The 20,698-nt window shown below is 49.9% G+C and overlaps 1 protein-coding gene across 4 annotated transcripts in view; it reads right to left on the bottom strand.

The window, feature by feature from the left end:
* Window positions 1-11,249: 11,249 nt before the first annotated feature.
* The window catches only part of Cldn14 (claudin 14), an 88,410-nt gene continuing 78,961 nt past the window's right edge, over window positions 11,250-20,698 (bottom strand). For all 4 annotated transcript variants that reach the window (XM_021184831.3, XM_021184830.3, XM_021184828.3 and 1 more), the window contains one exon: window positions 11,250-12,270. In XM_021184831.3, the coding sequence (XP_021040490.1) occupies window positions 11,470-12,189 (720 nt within the window). In that variant the 5' untranslated portion in view covers window positions 12,190-12,270 and the 3' untranslated portion in view covers window positions 11,250-11,469. The remainder of the gene's footprint in view (window positions 12,271-20,698) is intronic.

Genomic DNA, 20,698 nt, shown 5'->3' on the forward strand with positions numbered 1-20,698 from the left:
GTACTTCCCTGGGTGGAGGGAACTGTCTCTGCAGCCCAAGAGACACTATGGAGCCCAGAGAGGCCCATTTGTTCTTCTGAGGCCTGGCTGTCGGGGAGGAGGAGCCTGGAGGCTGGAGTGGACACAGAGGCCGGCTATGGAGGGGTGCTGTTTCCTGACTTGCTCAGCTTGCTTTTTTATAAAACCCAGGGCCACCAGCCCAGGGATGGCATTGTAGCCACCAGTGGCCATGGGTTCCTGGGTTCCTAAAAGGAAAGCTGTGGATGGATGGGAAGGGCAGCCAGACAAAGTTCTCTGATCAAGGCTCAATATTTACTTTTGAGTCTGACCTTAAGGGGAGAAACCCATCCCCCATATGCCAGGATCCTGTTCCTTTGTCAGGATCTCGGCAGGACAAAGAGCTGAGGCTGCTCTGCAGGTAGTAGCTTCTTGCAGGAAGCTGCAGATGTGGCAGACAATAGACTTTACCTAGGTCGGAAGACTCCACCCTAGGTGGGCTAGCGGGCTGTGGCAAACACCAGGTCTGAATCAACCCACTCAAGGTTGGGGGAGGGCACGTGACATCACCCACAGAGAGCTGGGCCCACCTGCATTGCTCACTAAGAAGATGCCCTACAGCTGGATCTCATGGAGGCATTTTTAAAATTGAGGCTTGCTCCTCTTAGATGACTCTGGTCAAGTTGACATAAACCCAGCCCTCACAGAGGCACAGAGAGGTGAGCTGCAGTTGGCTGCACGGTGCTCAATGTCACACCTCTCTGGTTGGCTCAGCCTAAGTCACAGCTGGGTATGTGGTTTCCACGGCAGCCTGAGAACTTGCTCCAGGGGCCTCTGCATTCCCAGGGTCTCCTTTTATTTCTCCAGCCAGGGCTGGGTCCTCCCTCTCTTCGTGCACACATGCACTTACAAATGTAACCCCCAAATTGCACCAATCTGTTACAAATGCTGATGTAAGTGTTAATAAAATACCAGGACATAGGTCACGTATGAATATGCCTGATTAAAAAAAGATAAGTTTATTTTTAAAATCACAGAGCTTTCAACAGTTCAGAGAAAAGCGTTATAAAAGCTCCTAATGTACCGGGCGCGGTGGCGCACGCCTTTAATCCCAGCACTCGGGAGGCAGAGGCGGCGGATTTCTGAGTTCGAGGCCAACCTGGTCTACAAAGTGAGTTCCAGGACAGCCAGGGCTATACAGAGAAACCCTGTCTCGAAAAACCAAAAAAAGAAAAAAAAAAAAAAAAAAAAAAAAAAGAGCTCCTAATGTCCCATGGACTCCTGCCAGCTTCCCTAGTTGAAAGAAGACAGCAAAGAAGCCATTTTTATCTTTGTATTATTATTTTTATGGTTTATTATTATTATTGGAGGGTTTTTTTGAGGTGGGATATTTCTATGTCGTCCCAGTTGTCCTTGAACTGACAAAGACACCCCCCAACCCCACCCCACCCCCGCTTCTGCCTCTTGATCGGTGGTATTAACAACGTGTTCCACAGTGCCGGGCGAGAAGCCATTTTTTTAAGCCCTTCTATGGTGGTTATGTTGATTTTTTTTGTTGTTTTTTGTTTTGGTTTTTAAGATTTATTTATTATTATATCTAAGTACACTGTAGCTGACTTCGGACACACTGAGGGTGTCAGATCTCATTACGGGTGTCAGATCTCATTACGGGTGGTTGTGAACCACCATGTGGTTGCTGGGATTTGAACTCAGGACCTTCAGAAGAGCAGTCAGTGCTCTTAACCGCTGAGCCATCTCGCCAGCCCGATGTTGATTGTTACTTGACAGGATCTTGGACACAAACCTTTGGCATGTCTGTGAGGGGTTTGGGGGAATTCCATTTATTGAGGTGGGAAGGGGCCCCCTAACATGGGCAACACCATTCCGTGGGCTTAGGGTCTTGAACTGAATCAAAAGGAGAAAAAGAGGGTCCAGAGAGAAGGCTCAATGGGTGACCCCAACCCTGCCGACCTGAGTTTGATCCCCAGTACCTACCTGGATTCCAGGGATGAAAACAATACAAACACAAATGAGCAAGCAGTGGAGGGGACCAGGTTCCCAGCCATGCCTCTCCCTGTCCATCGGGTTCCCGAAGCCGCGCCTCTCCCTGTCCATCGGGTTCCCAGCCGCGCCTCTCCCTGTCCATCGGTCAGTTGCTCGAGTTATGTCCACAGCGAGCGAGTCTACCTTCACTTTAATCCTTTCCCTGAGAAAGCATTCAGTGACCATGAAACGCACCATCCGCATGAGGTCTGCCCAGGGTGGGCACCAAGGCCACCGACCAGCTGTCACCCAGGTGCCCTTCCGATGATGCTTTTAAATTTAACATTTTGGGTACATTTTTCTTTCGTTTTTGTTTGTTTGTTTTTAAATGTGTGTGCACATTTTTAAATTTTTTTAAAAATTTGTTTGTTTGTTTGTTTGTTTGTTTTTAAATGTGTGTGTGGGCACGCACGTGCCACAGTGCGCCTGTGGAGGTCAGAGGACAACCTGTAAGAGTTGGGTCTCCCTTTCCACCACTCTGGCCCCGGGGATCGAACTCCCGTCTTTGGGCTTGGCAGCAGACCTCTGTACCCATTGAGCCGGCTCACTGGCTTTCACTTTCAACCCTCTGTATCTCTGCTCCTCTCTGCTCCTTCCTCTTACTGTCTACCTTGTCCTTCAGAGAGTGATAGGTCTTGGGCTCATCAGCCACCTTTCCGTCCCCTTCCTGGTCTTGTGTGTGAACTTTTTTATGTTTCCTCCCAGGGTACTTGATTTGTAGTCTGGGAGGCATTTGCAGATAGGGCTCATGTTTGCCTCAGCCTTGGCCCCCATTCAGCAGGGTTTTGACACAGTAACCTTCCCAGTGTAACTTCCCAAATACACTGTTGCTGTAGTTTTTCTCTTTAAAATAAGAGGGGGGAGCCAGGTGTGGTGGTGCACACCTTTAATCCCAGCACTCGGGAGGCAGAGGCGGCGGATTTCTGAGTTCGAGGCCAGCCTGGTCTACAAAGTGAGTTCCAGGACAGCCAGGGCTATACAGAGAAACCCTGTCTTGAAAAACCAAAAATAAATAAATTAAAAATAAAAAATAGGGAGGGGGGGAAGAATTTTGTTTTTACATTTCCAACAGGCTGAACATTACTTTCTTTTTTTTTCCTCTTCAGTATTATTAGTTTTTGTTTTATTTCAGGTTATGCTTGTAGTTTCTGTTGTACTTCCTAGAATTTGTGGACATTTGGGAAGGAGAGGGAAGGCTTAGCAGGTAAGAACGAGCATTGCTCTTACAGAGGGCCTGGATTCCATTGCTAGCACCCACACTGGGCAGCTCACAATCTTGTGTAATTCCAGCTCTGGGGGATCTGATGCCCCCTCTGTTCCCAGCTGCACTGTATACATACACACACACACACACACACAACTAAAATTAAAATAAATCTTTAGTAGTAGTTGTAGGTTGACTGATTCCTTCCCTCTCTGCTTCAGGTTGGACCTTACCTGGTGCCCAGCCAATGGGGTAGCCTGTGGCAAGAGAGGCCTTCTTTTCCGCTTACACTGGTCCTAGTAATGGGTGTTTACGCTCAAAACAGATTCACACGTGACATGTTTGAAGGGACTCGGAGATGGCATTCTTTACCCAGCACAAAGCTATGCTCTCAGCTGCCACGGGAACAAAAAACGTATCCAGACCATCGGAGTTCATGGACTGACTGAGAAAATGAACCTGCACTGGGGGAGCTGTGCACAGAGCTGAACACACCCATCCTGACCCTAAGTGGCTGCCATACAGGTGATAAAGAAATGAAAGATATGTTATATCGGGGTGTGGTAAAGTTTGCGGGAAGGGGGGTGCCTAGGCGGGCCCATGCCAAGGCATTCCTTCCCCCTGAGGGACCAGCCACACGACGGTATAGCATAGAATAGTTTATTCAGGGCACGGGGAGGGGAGTTAAAGAGGGTAATAGAGGCAGAGAAAGGCAGAGAGAGGGAGAGTAGAGAAGTCGAGGCTGGCCATGACCACGTGGAGAAAGGAGGGAAGGGAATGGGGAGAGAGGGGGAGCAAGAGGGCAAGAGGCAAGAGAGGGAGGAGGGGGCAAGCAGCCTCTTTTAGAGTGGGCCAGGCCTCCCTGTCTGTTGCCAGGTAACTGTGGGGCGGAGCTTAGACAGAATGCTAACAACAGGCTCCTGGGATGAATGTGTCCTTATTCCAGCCTCCAAGGTCCATCGAGGAGTGTGTAGTGCACAGAATCTCCTCTTCAGCGCAGACCCAAGCCATCACGCTAATTCACCCCCACCAAGGCCCTCCTCCTTGTCCATGCTTGATAATGTCCGTTTTTTTATATGCAGGGTTTCTCTGTATGGCCCTGGCTGTCCTGGAAATCTGCCTGCCTCTGCCTCCCAAGTGCTGGGATCAAAGGTGTGCGCCACCACTGCCCGGCTGTCTCTAAAGTCTGATTCACTGCTGCCTGGATCTGGTTTAGGCACCTTTGGTTCTGTAAAAAATAAAAAGTGTGTGATATCATTGGGTGGGATGAGGTGGCAGAGGTCTATTAGTCCCTGGGAACATAGAGGCAAGAGGATTTAGATTGAGGGTAGCCTGGGCTACAAACCTGGGCAAGACCTTGTTTCAAAAACAAGCAAACAGGCCGGTCGTGGTGGCGCACTCCTTTAATCCCAGCAAACTTCGGATTTCTGAGTTCAAGGCCAGCCTGGTCTACAAAGTGAGTTCCAGGACAGCCAGGGCTAAACAGAGAGACCCTGTCTCAAAATTTAAAAAAAAAAAAACACAACAAAACAACAACAACAACAAACAAGCAAACAAAACAACAAACAAGGCAAAAAACCAAATTTGTGTGATATGTAAATACCTGTCAGGAGGTGGGCTCTAGACCAAGGACCTCCAAGGACATCCCAAGGCTTCCCGTCCCCACTCCCTCTTCATTTCCCAGGCCCCCTGCTGCATCTAACTCATGACTGACAAGGTCATGGGTCTCCCACCCATGGCAAGTGCCCACTTCCTCAGACTCCTATTGGAGCCACTGGACCAAAACCCTCTCTATTTACTAGGCTAGATGAGAAGTCTATGCAAATGTTTCGTGCTGGAAAAATGCCTGAGATGACTAAAAATCCCCAGACCTCCCCAGAGCTGGAGGCAGATGATGCCCCAGGCAGGAGCCGGTAGGCTGTCCTGGCACACGGACAGCGCCAGTCAGTCAATCATTTGCCAGCCGCTGGGGAAGGTGGTAACATTTACATAGGGTTAAAGCAGTCCTGTGCTGGGCTTCTACCTGCCTGTGTGAGGCTGGCTGAGCAAGAGGAGGCTTGAGGAAGAGGCAGGTGATTAGCCTGGGGTGGGGGGTGATTTATGGGGTAACCTTCACTGGCCTTTCTTGGGCAGGAAATGGGCTGTTTACTAATGTCTTCCCCCTTCCACACACCACGCACGTGCAAACCCTGTTGGTAGTATTTTAAAATAATTTACTACATGAAGTTCTATATTTTACTTTGGACAGCTGCCCAGTCATAGACTTTTTAAAAAACTTTGCAATCTTTTCCTTTGTCTCTGTCTCAGTCTTCCTCTCCCTTCTGCTTTCCTTTCTCATAATTAGAAAAAGTCCGGGGACTCGGAGACTTTTCGTTATGTATTTTCAGAGGTCTCTGGTATCCCAGGCTTTCCTCAAACTCCTTTCATAGCCAGAGGATGACTTTGAACTTCTGACCCTTGGGCCTCCTCCTCCAGAACATCATGCACTGTACCAGCCAAGCCACGTCCTGAGCCCCTGTTCCCCTGTGGTACAGCTAGAAACAGACCTCACCAGCACACACAGGCACACACCAGCACATGGTGTACAGAGACTTCAAGCGACATGTGACTCCTGAAACGGAGGATAGCTTTTAGGAGTCCTCTCCTTCCACCATTGTGGATCCTGGGACTCCAACTTAGGCTGTTCCTCTTTCCCTCCCTCAGTCTGTGGGACATGCCATCAGCAGCCAGTGGAACCTGACCAGCAGTTATGACCCAGGTTCCCAATTTTAAGGTCAATATCCTGGTTCTCTACCTAGTTTGTCGTTATCAAGTAAGTGGCTTGTGGTACAAATTCTGGACTGTTTTAGTTTCATAGTATTTCTACTTCTGGTCACAATTTGAACATAGGATGTTTGGGGAGACTTCAGAGGTCTAAGATTTCAAAAGGCCCAAACCATGAGAGCATCTGGGTGTGCTGTCCAGGAGAGAGGAGGCAGAAGCATTCAGTACAGGAGGGGCATAAACCCAGGGCAGCAAATGGCTTCCTCGAGACCCACAGAAAACCCACGGAGAGACTTACAGGTAGAAGGCTCCAGTGTGTATCTTCAGGGACAGATGGAGGAAACTTGGGGCTGGAAGACATCAGGGTCTGGTGACCTGTGGTAGGGCTGCCCCAAGTGGGGAGACAGGTGTCACTTCTGAAACTAGCCCCTTCTTTTTTTTTTTTTTTTTACAGGGGTTTCTCTGTGTAGCCCAGGCTGTCCTGGAACTCACTCTGTAGACCAGTTGGCCTCGAACTCAGAAATTCACCTGCCTCTGCCTCCCAAGTGCTGCACTTTAAGTGATTAAAGGCGTGTGCCACCACTGCCCAGCATTGTTTGGTTTTTGTTTTGTTTCATTCATTTTTTTGAGACAGGGTTTCTCTGGGTAGCCCTGGCTGTCCTAGAACTGGAGACACCAGACTGACCTTGAACATAGAGATCCACCTGCCTCTACCCCCTGAGTACTGGGATAGAAGGCATGCGACGCCACCACCACACCAGAAGAGGGCGTCAGATCTCATTATGGATGGTTGTGAGCCACCATGTGGTTGCTGGGATTTGAACTCAAGACCTCTGTAAGTGCAAGCAGTTTTCTTAACCACTGAGCCATCTCTCCAGCCCAACTAGCCCCTTCTTTTCTGGGCCTCCCGGGCTGCCTGAACTGAGGAGGAGGGCCCAGAAAGCCTGGTAGATTACAGGCCTCTAGGGATCAGAGCCAAGTTCGAAGGACACAAATGTGGCGTTTCTCAATCCACAAGGGCGGTGCTGTAATTCATACCACGTTGTAACAATGGGTTCCTGGCACACATCTGAGTCTGACTCATGGTTCCTTCTCATTCTGAAACTCAAGTGTTGTGTTTCACCTCCAAAACACTCCATCTTGGTTAAGCTCTCGTCCTGAAGACCGAGTAGGAGCTGGCGTCTACCCCCGGTGATGACCCTGATTGTGTGGCCAAAAAAAAAAAAAAAAGAAAAAGAAAAAGGCTTAGAGGAACAGAGGCACTTGTCCTGCAGGAGGTAATCCGAGCTTCCTCAGATCTACTTCCTGGTTTAGATGCCCCGTGTAGGGCAGACCCAAGACAGACGTCACTTCCTGTTTCCTCTGTGATTCAGACTTGGGGCTGATGTCACCTTTCATCCTATGCAGTCAGGACCCATGCTCTATGAGAAGCGCCACATGTGACCACCAATCATGTATGTGCTTGTCTGAACTCACATGAGACTAGACTCCTGTCTCGTGTGTTGGAGCTGACATACATCCCTGACTGATCGTCTAGATGCAAGTCCTGGTTCAAATTCCCTTTCTACTGTTCTTTTTATTTTTAGATTCTTTGTTTGTTTGTTTGTTTGTTTGTTTGTTTTTTCAAGACAGGGTTTCTCTGTGTAGCCCTGGCTGTCCTGGAACTCACTCTGTAGACCAGGCTGGCCTCGAACTCAGAAATCCGCCTGCCTCTGCCTCCCGAGTGCTGGGATTAAAGGTGTGCGCCACCACGCCCAGCTTTCTCTCTTTCTTTTTTCCTTTTTTCGTTTTCCTTTAGACTTATCTGTTTTTTTGAGCATTTGTCTTCATGTTTGTATGAGTGCTTGGTGCCCTCGGAGAAGAAGGTGTGGGATCTTGTAAAATTGGAGTTATGGGTGGTTGTGAGCCCTGATGTAGGGACAGAGTCCAGGTCTTCTGCAAGAGCAACCAGCGCTCGACGTGCTGAGCGTCTCTCCAGGAGGATTTTAAAGGCCTCACTTTCCTGCCTCCTCCCAAATTCTGAGATTCCAGGAAGGTGTTACTGCACCGGGGTTAAACCCTGCTGGGGCTTGGACCAAGGGCCTCATGCCCACCAGGAAAGTGCTTCACCAGCAATGAGACTCTGTGCCACCTGGTGGTTGAGAATGTCATATCTACCCGAAGCCAGAGACAAACTCACATCTCCCTTCCCCCCTCCCTCAATTTTCCTCTCCTCTCCTCTCCTCTCCTCTCCTCTCCTCTCCTCTCCTCTCCTCTCCTCTCCTTCCTTCCTTCCTTCCTTCCTTCCTTCCTTCCTTCCTTCCTTCCTTCCTTCCTTTCTTTCTTTCTTTCTTTCTTTCTTTCTTTCTTTCTTTCTTTCTTTCTTTCTTTCTTTCTTTCTTTCGACAGGGTTTCTCTGTATAGCCCTGGCTGTCCTGGAACTCACTCTGTAGACCAGGCTGGCCTCGAACTCAGAAATCTGCCTGCCTCTGCCTCCCAAGTGCTGGGATTAAAGGCATGTGCCACCACTGCCCAGCTTCAATTTTTCTTTATTTTTGAAAATGTTATACTTAGACACACAGCTCTTATCTTTTGAGTTCTTCATTTTACAAGCTGCTGATTGGGGGGGGGGGAGGCATCCCCAGTGACCTTCAAGCCTGCTCTTGTCTGACTAGCTACCTGGTGCTGTCAGGTGTGCTGGCTGGTTTTGTGTCAACTTGACCCAAGCTGGAGTCACTGGGAATGAGGGAAACTCAGTTGAGGAAATGCCTCCCTAAGATCTGGCTGTAAGGCATTTTTTAAAATTCGTGATCACCAACTCATGGTGGGTGGAGCCATCCCTGGGCTGGCCATTCTCCGGTCTATAAAAAAGCAGGCTGAGCAAGCAAGCCATGAGGAGCAAGCCGGTAAGCAGCACCCTCCATGGCCTTCGCCTCCGCTCCTTCTTCCAGATTCCTGTTCTGCTTGAGTTCTTGTCCTGACCGCCTCCAGTGATGAACTATGGGTGTGGAAGTGTAAACTGAACAAATCCTGTCTCCCCCAACTTGCTTTTGGTCACAGTGATTTGTCACAGCAATAGAAACCTTAACAAGACACCAGGAGATCTCATGAGGCCTCATGGTCAGAGCAGGTTTGTAGGTGGGACTGGCTGAAGGAAACAGAGAGATTCCTCAGATCAAGTCCCCCACCCCAAGCTTCCTAAGAGTCCAGAGAGCCCTATAATGTCAGGGCAAACAAAGCATGACACTAGAGGCTGTGACAGTGAACTTTGTCAACCACTCTAGAACAATGGTTCTCACCCTTGGGTCAAGATGCCTTTGTGGGCCAGATTTCAGATATCCAGCATATCAAATATTTACATTACAATTCATAACAGAAGCAAAATTGGGGTGTCGCCACAGCATGAGGAACTGTATTAAAGGGTCCTAGCATTGGGACGGATAAGAACCAAGGCTCGGGCTGAAGAGTTGACTCAGCCAGTTAAGAGCACTGACTGCTCTTCCAGAGGTCCTGAGTTCAATTTCCCGGCAACCACATGGTGGCTCACAACCATCTGTAATGGGATCTGATGCCTTCTTCTGGTGTGTCTGAAGACAGCTACAGTGTTCTCACTCATATACATAAAATAAATAAATAAATTTAAAAAAAGAAAAGAAAAACAGAACCACGGCTCTAGAATCATCTAGCAGATTAATTAACGGGCACATCTGTGAGGATGATTTGAGGTTGGTAAACTGAGGAAGGATGGAAGAGCCACACAAACTGTGGGCAGCACGGTTCTGTGGGCTAGGGTGCAGGTCGGACGGCAGGGAGAAAGCTGGCTGAGAACCGGGGTCCATCTTTTACTGCTTCCTGACTGGATTCGACATGTCCATGCTCACGCTCCTGCTGCCGCGCTGGATTGAACCCTCAGACTGTAGCCAAAATAGGCCCTCATTCCCTTGAGTCGCATCTTAACAGGTGAGATGTGTTGGTTAGCACAGACTGGCCTTGAACTGGCTGTGTAGCCAAGGATGGCTTTGAACTTCCGACCTTCTGATCTCCACTTCCTAATTTCTTCACTAACAGGTGCGCCTCTCCACACCTGGTTTTAACCCAGTTTTGGGCAAGCACTCACCGATTGAACTTTGCCCCAGTCACTGACAGGTGGCTGTAATTAGGATCATAACTAATACAGGGTTATGACATCATTGACGCCTGTGTAGGTCTAGGGCTTGGTCTGTGACCCTTTCTCCACATCCCGTTTGGATATTCAGTTTTACCCTTTGTGATCATGGGCCAGGGTCTCCCCAGGCTGAGCCACTGAGCCTCACCCTGCCCCACTGCAACTCTCGTGCTGGGGACTCTCACGCTCAGCCCTTGAGTGGATGTGTCCTCCCCACTCAAAGCCTTTGGCAGAGGTCAGGGCAGAGAAAGGATGTGAGCACAGCTCTAGGTTCCCTGGGCTAGGGTGTGGGAGGGAGGTTCAGGGAGACAGCAGACAGCTTTCTGGTCATGTGGTTGGAACCAGGAAGGACACTGGGGGCCTCACAACTTTCTAGGAGTTTCTTTTTCTAGGTAAAGGAGCTCCCTAGAACCTGTTGTCACGGCAGCTAGGACTTAGAAAAAGAGGGTAACATATACAGCTAAGCCCTGGGGGCCAAGCACTCCTGATTGAACTTCGCGCACAGAAAGCAGAGGTACCAGAACTGTTGAGCCAGCAAGACTCTTATCTGATAAGAGAGGTTTTGGGCAAGCCTATGACCTGAATGGTGTGATCCCAGATTCTGCCACAAGGTGGCAGTAGAGTACAGACTCTGGGGAACTGCTCTACGCCGTCCCCCTCCCTCCTCCCCCCCCCCTCTCTCTCACACACACACACACACACACACACACACACACACACACACACACACACACACACACACACACACTACACAGTGGAAACCGTTTTCAGGTAGACAGCAACACTCGCTTAACTTTCTGCTGTGTGGTGTCCTTTGGGCCTTGCTTCTAGATTTACAGGGGCCTCTGTAACTTCCTGGGGGCACAGCAGTCAGCTTTCTAGATTTTCCCATCATGCACTAGTGGATGCTAGGGATTCAGTGTCAAGGTCAGGGCTCCTGGTCCTTAGTTTGGCTGCATAACCAGGATACTCCAAATCCCCAGGACTCAGATGAGGCTTTCCACACCTTGAAGATGCAGCAGGAGCTACTGCTGCCAGCCTCACAGACCACCTCCACGAGGCTTGTTCCCGTGAGACAAACCAACCCGATGGATGGGCCACGCTTCCAAGACACTCTTTATTGAGCTCTTATTAAGCCACCCGCATAAATACATATAATAAATAAAAAACCAGCACTTTTTAGAAGTCTTTGCTTTGACCCCTCCTTCCCTGTGTTCCGGGCTTGCTTCCCCACGTTTACAAAGGTCTCTGCATCCTTCCCGCATCCATCATTGGTCCTTTGGGGCCAGCATCCCTGGCAGAAGCCTGGGGAAGGAACTCACACGTAGTCATTCAGCCTGTACCCACTGTGCGCGGCTGAGGTCACCGAGGGGGCACGGTTGTCCTTGTAGGCCGCTGGTGGGCGGTAGGCAGGGGCGGTAGCTGTGGTGGTGGCTCCGGCCCTGGACTGGGGCGGGTAGGGTCTGTAGGGGGCCTCGTCCTGGCAGGATAAGCAGAGCAGGGTGCCCCCGATGAGAGACAGGGATGAAGAGATGAAGCCCAGGTACAGGGCCTGGCCGATCTCAAACTTCATGCCACTGGGCAGCAGTGGGTTATAAAAATTCTGCACCACGTCATTCGTGGTCCAGGACACGGCCACCATGCACAGCAGGCCGGCCAGGAGGAAGAGCGCGCCCCCCAGCACTGCAAAGGTGGTCTTGGCGGGTGTGCCTTTGGCGCAGCGTGTGCACTTCATGCCCACTACTGCGCAGGCGCAGGCCATGCCCGACAACAGGCAGGAGATAACCATGAGCGCCCGGGCGGCCTGCAGGTCCCGAGGCAGCGCCAGCAGTGAGCGGTAGATCTGACACTGGTAGATGCCTGTGCTGTGCCACACACATTCCATCCATAGTCCCTTCAGGTAGGACACGGCCGTCAGGATGTTGGTGCCCACATGGGCCGTCCTCCGCCAGTGCGGCAGGATGGTGGTGATGAGCGTTCCCACCATGCCCAGGAAGCTAAGCAGGAAGCCTAGGAGCTGGACCGCTGTGCTGGCCATGGCTAAGGGCCCCCGCTAGCCGCACCGAGCAGTGCCCAGGTCCCCAGGGATGGATCTGGTCCTTAGGTGCCCGCAGGAAGCCTAATAAAGCCAGGAGGAGAGGGAGGGCAAGAAAAGGGAACTGGGTTAAATATTATCTCGATGCCTTTATTTCTGTCACCGAAACACTTTTCCATAGGCAGTTCATATGATAATTAACATGTCCTAAAAAAAAAAAAAAAAAAAAAAAATGGAGGCTCCGCAGGGTGGAAGGACAGAGCTGGATGAGAGGATGCAGGTCCCAGCAGCCTGTGCTTCCTGGAGACCCCAGAGCTCCCATTCTCGATGTCTCCCGGGACCTACGACTTAGGGGAAGCACACAGAGGAAGTTCTACCTTATATCTACACTCAGGTTTTTCTGGTACACCTCAACCTTCCTTCTGTTTGGTCAATAATCAGTAATAACAAATGTTAACCACACAACTTGGACTGACACGCGTTAGTTAGGGTGTGTACCTGTTGTGACTTAGAGAATGGCCTTGGGGGCTGCATCTGTAAGGGGGTGGCTTTCTCTGGCACCTCAGAGGCAGGTCAGAGGCTGTGTTGGAATTCAGGCCTGATGTGACATCAAGCTTGCTGACTCCTGCCCAGGGACAGGATTCCAAGTGGCCAAATGCTTAATGCATCTGACAGTAGTGTAAGCCAGGGCTCAGCCTGCTTTCTTAGTTACAGAGACTGCCCAGCGTAGGGGACCCTCTCAAGCAAGTCAGGACAGTCCCCAGCTTCTCCACCTCAACAGAGTTGGCAGAGTGAAAGATCCAGGCTTACATTGGGCCCCCGGCTGATTCCTGACCTGAATTCTAGGCTGCCCCAACCTTTCCTTGTCAAGGTTACCCATTAAAGACTGTCGGAAGGCTTGACTGTTTGAGCCCACAAGGCTTAGTGGTGGACCAGTCTGGGGAGGTCTAAGTGTATTTATGGAAAGCAAGGGGAGCTAATTTTAGAAATCACTAGGTTTTGCTATTTTTAAGTTAAGGATTTTCTAATTTAAGAAGTGTTAATGAGCTTCAAACCTCCCCCTCCAGCTTCCCCCCCCCATAGCAGCAGCATCAAGCAATACTTCCTGACTTTGCTTCTCGCTTATAAGCCATTCATTCACTAGAAAACATATTAAACGAAAGTGTCTCCTTGAAAACTGCTTGACCCCAGCCCCACCCCTCCTGGCCACAATGTTGCAGAAGGCTCTATCCTTCACTGTGTTTGCATAGGAAGGCCCTGCTAGCATGCACTGGGCTGACTTTGGCATTCCCTGTGGGCTACTGTTTCTCCCGCGTCCCCCTCCCCCCCTTGCAGGCATGTGTACAACTGTGGAAACATTTGCTAGAGAGATGGGAGTCCAAGGCAAATGTTCGAAAAGCCCTCAGCGGTCCAGGTGGGCGGGGCAGCATCTACAAGGTGAAGGTGTTGGGTCTTGCAGGGGTGGTGTGTGTGTGTGTGTGTGTGTGTGTGTGTGTGTGTGTGTGTGTATGTATGTGTGTATGTGTGTGTGTATGTATGTGTGTTGGGGGAGGCTTTCCTGCACCCTGAAGAGTTTTAGAGACAGTCATTACAGTTCCATACTCTCTAACTTTAAGTACCTATTAGCCCGGCAGGCAGGCATTGGCAGTTTACATTGACAGGACTTCCAAAGCCATTCAGTCTCTCACACACACAGTCTGTGAGAATCGCAGGCAGGTAGTTACGCAACCGGAACTAAGTGACCCGATAGTGTGCACTGTGCTAATTCAGGAAAAGTAGTCGATTTCTTCTCCCAAGTCACACATTAAAATGACCCATTGTAGCTTAACTCCATCTAGGTACATGAGTGACGACGAGTAAAGAAAACACCTTTTCCTAAGAAGAAAGCGAATGTTGGTTAGATAAAACCCACGGTCTGAAGCACAAGACCTGCAGAGGTCACTTCTGCTTCGGTAAGGTGCAGCGAGAGCCTGCAGACTCAGTGAAGACCTCAGAAAGCCATCTGGATCACTGGAACTCTCAGCCTTTCTCTGGAGGCATCTTCTTACTATTTAGGTTCTTTACAAATACAGATTAGGGCTGGCAAGCTAGCTCAGTGGGCAAAGGTGCTTGCTGCTAAGCCCGACAGACCTGAGTTCGATCCCTGGGATCTAAATGGCGGAAGGAAAGAACCAACTCCTTCAAGTTGTCCCCTGACCTCTAACTGCATGTCCCTCCACACATATGTGCACATACACACATGTGTAATACACTAACTTAGTAAGTCATTTTTAAAGTGCAGATCAACATTTTAAGATGAAATAACTGAATTTCAGTTTAGAAAAGAAACTCAAATTTTTTTGTGTTTGTTTTTGTTTTTGTTTTTCAAGACAGGGCTTCTCGGTGTAGCCCTGACTGTCCTGGAACTCACTCTGTAGACCAGGCTGGCCTCCAACTCAGAAATCCACCTGCCTCTGCCTTCCAAGTGCTGGGATTAAAGGCATGTGCCTCCACACCCGGCGAAACTCAATTTTCATAGCATTTTTTTCTTTTTTTTTTTTTTCTTTTTTTTTTTTTAGGTTTTTCAAGACAGGGTTTCTCTGTATAGCCCTGGCTGTCCTGGAACTCACTTTGTAGACCAGGCTGGCCTCGAACTCAGAAATCCGCCTGCCTCTGCCTCCCGAGTGCTGGGATTAAAGGCGTGCGCCACCACGCCCGGCTAGCATTTTTTTCTTAGTGGTGTAGGTTTTCTAGGTTATTTTTCATTTTTCAAAAGTCTGCCCTATAAGGACAAAGAACAAAGAAAACTAAAAGAAAACGTGTATATTCCATTGATCAATGCAAGCATTTTTTTAGTGTTAAATACTAATAGCTGTTTGCTTTTGCTTTTGTTTTTTGTTTTGTTTGTTTGTTTGTTTGGTTTGGTTTTTCGAGACAGTGTTTCTCCTGGGTTTCCTGGAACTCACTCTGTAGATCAGGCTGGCCTTGAACTCAGAAATCTGCCTGCCTCTGCCTCCCAAGTGCTGGGATTAAAGGTGTGCGCCACCACACCCGGCGTTTTGTTTGTCTTTTTAAGGGAGAAAGCTTTCTAAAGAAGGTGCTATGAGTGGAACTATATCCCTCACCCCCAAGATATATGGAAGTCCTAACTGCCAGTACCTCAGAATGTCACCCTCTTTGGAAATAGGAAGATTACACACGTGGACAGGGACACACTGGCCAGGTCCCTAAACCGACCGAGATTAGTGTCTTTGTGAGAAGATAAAGAGAGGCCACTCCCTGAGGACTGAGGCAGAGTTTGGAATGACTCAGCAAGAAGCCCAGAATGTTCTAGAAGTTTGGGGAGAGAGTGGGGGCCAGGCCAGCCCTCAGCCCTCAGGAGGAGCAGCCCTGGGGAGCCTAGGTCCCAGACTTTCAGAACCAATCTCTGCTTTGTTATGCATCCATAGCTTAGCCACCCCCACCCCCAGCCCTGTCCACTGTCCACTCAGCTCAGGAAGTTAGAGAGACACACTCAAGTCTGAAAACAAGAGTGAGTCTCCTCTAGATCAGGGCGCTGGAAATTTGGTGGCTTCCTGCTTGTCACTGGTCTATACAAAACAGCTTCTCCCTTCATGTCCCTAAACATAGAAGACAGAAAATGAGGAGACCCATCTGGAAACACACACACACACACACACACACACACACACCCGTGTCAAGGTCAAAGGCAAGCTCTCCCTAGCTGGCCCACACAGGCATCAAATGGCTAGACTTCTCTATGTTAGAGAGAGAGAGACAGAGAGAGAGAGAGAGAGAGAGAGAGAGAGAGAGAGAGAGAGAGAGAGAGAGAGAGCTTAACCCACGAAGATTTTGTTCGGCTTATGTGCCTGCACCCATCCCTGAAAAGCTGCTGAGCCGTGTGTGTGTGTGTGTGTGTGTGTGTGTGTGTGTGTGTGTGTTGCCCATAGAAGTCACAGGGGGTCGGATCCCTAAAGTTACATAACTGTATACCCCTGGTGTGGGTGCTGGAGGCATCTATAAAAACAGTAGGTGCTCTCGACCAGTAAGCCACCTTTCCAGTCCCCCCTCTGGCCCCTTGACAGTGTCTGGATTACTGTCAGTTTTCTTAAGTCAACATGTCTTGGTTTCATAGATCATAAAAACCCAAATTAGGGGCGTGGGCCAGGAGTGGGTGAGGTGGCTCAGCAGCTGCCTGGTCTTTACCTTGGAAATACACTAGAACTCAGTGGGCCCCCTTTAGTCAGGACACAGATCAAGACAAACAGACAGACAGGTGGGTGGAAAGGAGGGGGAAGAGAAACCCCAAACCAAGGCACTGGACACTGTCACAGCCCGGCTGGAAATCTCCAGGGATAAGACAGCACAGTCGGTCTGTAAATTCTGTGAACCTCTGAACGTTATTCATTTGAACACTGCACTCGGTTACAAACGTGGTGCCAAATAAAGTGTAAGGCAAAGATTTACCGATGCTAAGTAAAATACTGTGGAAATTGTTTCAAAGTCACCCTCAGCAAGTGCATCTTGAATCCGGGTGTTCAAAGCCTCCTCATGCTCGGACACGGACACGGACACGCTAAGTTACTCCTAAGGCAGAAGTGCGCCGAGCGCTCCCGTGCTCCGAGGGCGCTAATGCTTCCTTCCGTCAATGGAGGATTCTTAGGCAATCTACAATGTGCATTTTGTTATTCTCATTTGTGGGTGGGAAAAACTGAAGTTTAACGTGATTAAGCGACTGGGCTGATGGGGAGGGCGGAGGGGAGCGGGCAAAGAGGAGGGAGCGCTGTGACTGCGGGGGGGGGGGGGGGGGGGGCGTAGAGACATCCGGCTGAGAGACATCCGGGAAGAGCGTGGGTGCTCAAGGAGGATGGGATGTGCCCACGGTTTGGCTTCACAGTGAGAGACTAATTAATGGTGGGAGTGGTGGCCTTGGGCCTTGGGACAAATGGAACGTGAGGACAGAGGGCAATGGAACGTTGCAGGACTGTGGCTGAGATGGGTGACTCTGGATGTTCAGCTATCTGGTCCAATGTTATTTTTGTGTCCTCGCCCTAATGTTTGGGGTAAGGTTAACATTTAAAGTGGTAGGGGGTTGTTCTTTTTCTTTGTTTTTTTTTTTGGAAGGGTCATAGTTCACATAGCTCAGGTTGACCTCAAATTTACTCTGCAGTGAAGGATGAACTTCTGACCCCCTTACTCTACCACACAGTGCTGGGATCGCAGACAGTGCTGGGGCCACAGACAGTGCTGGATCGCAGGACAGTGCTGGGATCACAGGACAGTGCTGGGGCCGCAGGACAGTGCTGGGGCCGCAGGACAGTGCTGGGATCGCAGGACAGTGCTGGGATCGCAGGACAGTGCTGGGGCCGCAGGACAGTGCTGGGATCACAGGACAGTGCTGGGATCACAGGACAGTGCTGGGGCCGCAGGACAGTGCTGGGATCGCAGGACAGTGCTGGGATCACAGGACAGTGCTGGGGCCGCAGGACAGTGCTGGGATCACAGGACAGTGCTGGGATCGCAGGACAGTGCTGGGATCACAGGACAGTGCTGGATCACAGGACAGTGCTGGGATCACAGGACAGTGCTGGGGCCGCAGGACAGTGCTGGGGCCGCAGGACAGTGCTGGGATCACAGACAGTGCTGGGATCGCAGGACAGTGCTGGGATCGCAGGACAGTGCTGGGATCACAGGACAGTGCTGGGGCCGCAGGACAGTGCTGGGATCACAGACAGTGCTGGGATCGCAGGACAGTGCTGGGATCGCAGGACAGTGCTGGGATCACAGGACAGTGCTGGGGCCGCAGGACAGTGCTGGGATCGCAGGACAGTGCTGGGATCGCAGGACAGTGCTGGGATCGCAGGACAGTGCTTGGATCGCAGGACAGTGCTGGGATCGCAGGACAGTGCTGGGATTGCAGGACAGTGCTGGGATCATAGACAGGGCTTACATGCCTGCCTTATGTGGTGCAGAAGATCAAACCTCTGAGTATGTTAGGCGAGCACTTTCCCAGCCAGTGATTTTTAATCTTCAATTAATTAAGTTAATTGGTTAATCTTGTGACAGGCTCATAGAGCCCAGGCTGGGCTTAAATTTGATTTGTAACCTAAGATGTCCTTGAACTTCTGATCCTCTTGCCTCTACTTCCTGAGTTTGGGCGTGACAGGTGTGCAGTGCCACACCCACTTTGTGGGGTGCTGGACCTCACACCCAGGGCCATGCATGCTGGGCAAGCACTCTACAAACTGAGCTACAACCAATCCTGTCTGTACTTTTTACACGTTTAGAAGTTAAGAGTGGACTGGGTGGGTGATAAGATTTTAGGCTGTATATGATGAGAATTCACAGGTGCAGAGAGAAGCTAACATGTGGCCCTGTGGCTTGTCTGTCAGATGTATGCTGTGATCAAGCCATGCATAGTCTCTGAGGCACCCTGGATGCTAGAGGTCACCCTTGCCTGCTTCCAAGTAGAAAGCATTTCAAATAAAACCACAGACCCTTGTTCAGAAAGCATTGGGTATTTCAAGATGGTAGCAGCGACCAGCAGTGTTACAGCTAAGTGAGCACTTCAGGGTTGGCTGGCTCCTTGGAACAGGCCACACATGCCGGACACACAACCCTGCTTGTGACGGTGGACCCAGGAACTGGGCGCTGGGTTTTCCCCTATTAAACAGACGAAAACATCTGGCTGGGAGTTTGAAAGAAGCAGGGGACTCTTTGGCAGTGTTCTGTGGTACAAAAATATGGTTTCATATGCTTATTTTTTCTTAAGTGTAACCTGGATACCTCTGTGAATAGAGTCCAAAGAGGAGCCTTTCAGAAACAAAACTGATGCTTGTCTCCTGAGCCACTGAGCGGCAGCCAGTGGAAGCAGACCTGGGCTCCTAAGCATAGTTTCCACATCTCTCTTGTCACAGAGAAACTATGGGGTCCCTGTGACAGCCTGCCTATTGGGAGTGAAGCTGCAGCCTGCTCTCCCTTCCTTCATAGTCACCCAACAGGCAAAAACGGGAGAGGCTGCCTGTGTTTGCAGCCACCATCAAATGGCTCTGGTGGAAGTTCCCCATTTGCTGTTGCTGTTGGATGATCCCCCCTGAAAGCTCATGGTCCTGGCAGCCACATGTCCCGCAAACTCTGTGGAGACTCACGGCCTGAATAAGAAATACACAGACCAAGCGGAAGGAGCTGAATGAAGAGCTCCAAGAATCACTCCTGAGCTGGCAAGATACATGGCCTGGGTCTCAAGAAGGCACTGGTACAAGGCTGACTTTGATATTTCTGCACCAAGGAGGATCTTTTCTGATGTAGGACAAGAAAATGATTTAAAGAAAACCGACGAACATACTCAATTTCATTGATTTTTATCTATACACATGTAGGCATGCACACACACGCTCATACACACACACACACACACACACACACTCATACACACCAGGGCTGGAGATACAGCTTAAAGGATAGAAACACTAGCTGTATATGCCTGAGGACTATACAGAGTCCGATGCTTGGGACCCACAAACATCTATATGTGGTACCCTGCATCTGTAATCCCAGTGCTTTTACGACAAGATGGGAGGGAGAGTCAGGAGAAGCTCCTGATCCAGCTAGCCGGAGAATACAGTGCAGCATCAGAAACAAGACAGTTCCTGCCTTAACAGAGTAAAAGGTGAGAACCGACTCCCTGGAAGTTGGCCTCTGACCTCCACATGTACGACCTGCCCGCAGTGAATAAATATTTTTTAAAATGGAAAACAAGAAACACTTATAAGTAATTGTGGTGGTGACTATTGTCAACTTGGCAGCCCCAGAAACCAACATTGGAAAGAAAGTTCGGGATATTTCTTCGAGGGAGTTAGCTGAGGGAGGAAGATTCACAGTCAACATTGGGAGCACTGTCCCAGGGGTTGGGAGCAGGGACTGACTGGAAAGGAGCAAGGGAGCGGGCGGCACAATCAGTCTCTTCCTTCTGACTGTGGGTGTGTCCGTGTGCCTCATGTTCCTGCTGCAATGGCTCTTCTGCCTCAAACCTCAATGTTTTTTTTCCCCTTGAGTTGCTTTTTGTCACAGCAACTAGAAAAGTCACCAGGACAGTGATATTCTCGTGGCACCCAAAGAAAGTTTTCCTTTCCTTTCCCTGTGTATGTGTGTGTTTTCCTGCAGATGTCTCATGAAACATTGATCCCATTGCACAGATAAGAAAGTAAAATACAGTAAGCCTCCACAATTGGTGGATTACAGGCATCCAGATAAGGGCAGAGACGGGCACTGCCTCCTACCCTGAGTAAACTGTACCCAGGCCAACTGCTCGGTCTCCATGACTCACATCGCCACCCTGAGGCAGAGGCTTTCTCAGCTGTGAGGAAGATGCTGAAATAATACAATAAAAACCTGCAAGCCCAGTTTGGAGCACACCGGCAGATTCAGGGAGCACAGGGATGAGGTTTGATCATTTCGATAGATAAGGACAAGGAAGCTCTGAGCTCACAGGCTATTTCAGATCCAGGTAGAGAGACCTTGGGTCTGGTATCAT

Source organism: Mus caroli, unplaced genomic scaffold, assembly GCF_978045245.1.
Source record: "Mus caroli unplaced genomic scaffold, Mus_caroli_1 scaffold_17, whole genome shotgun sequence".
NCBI classification, from domain to species: Eukaryota; Metazoa; Chordata; class Mammalia; order Rodentia; family Muridae; genus Mus; species Mus caroli.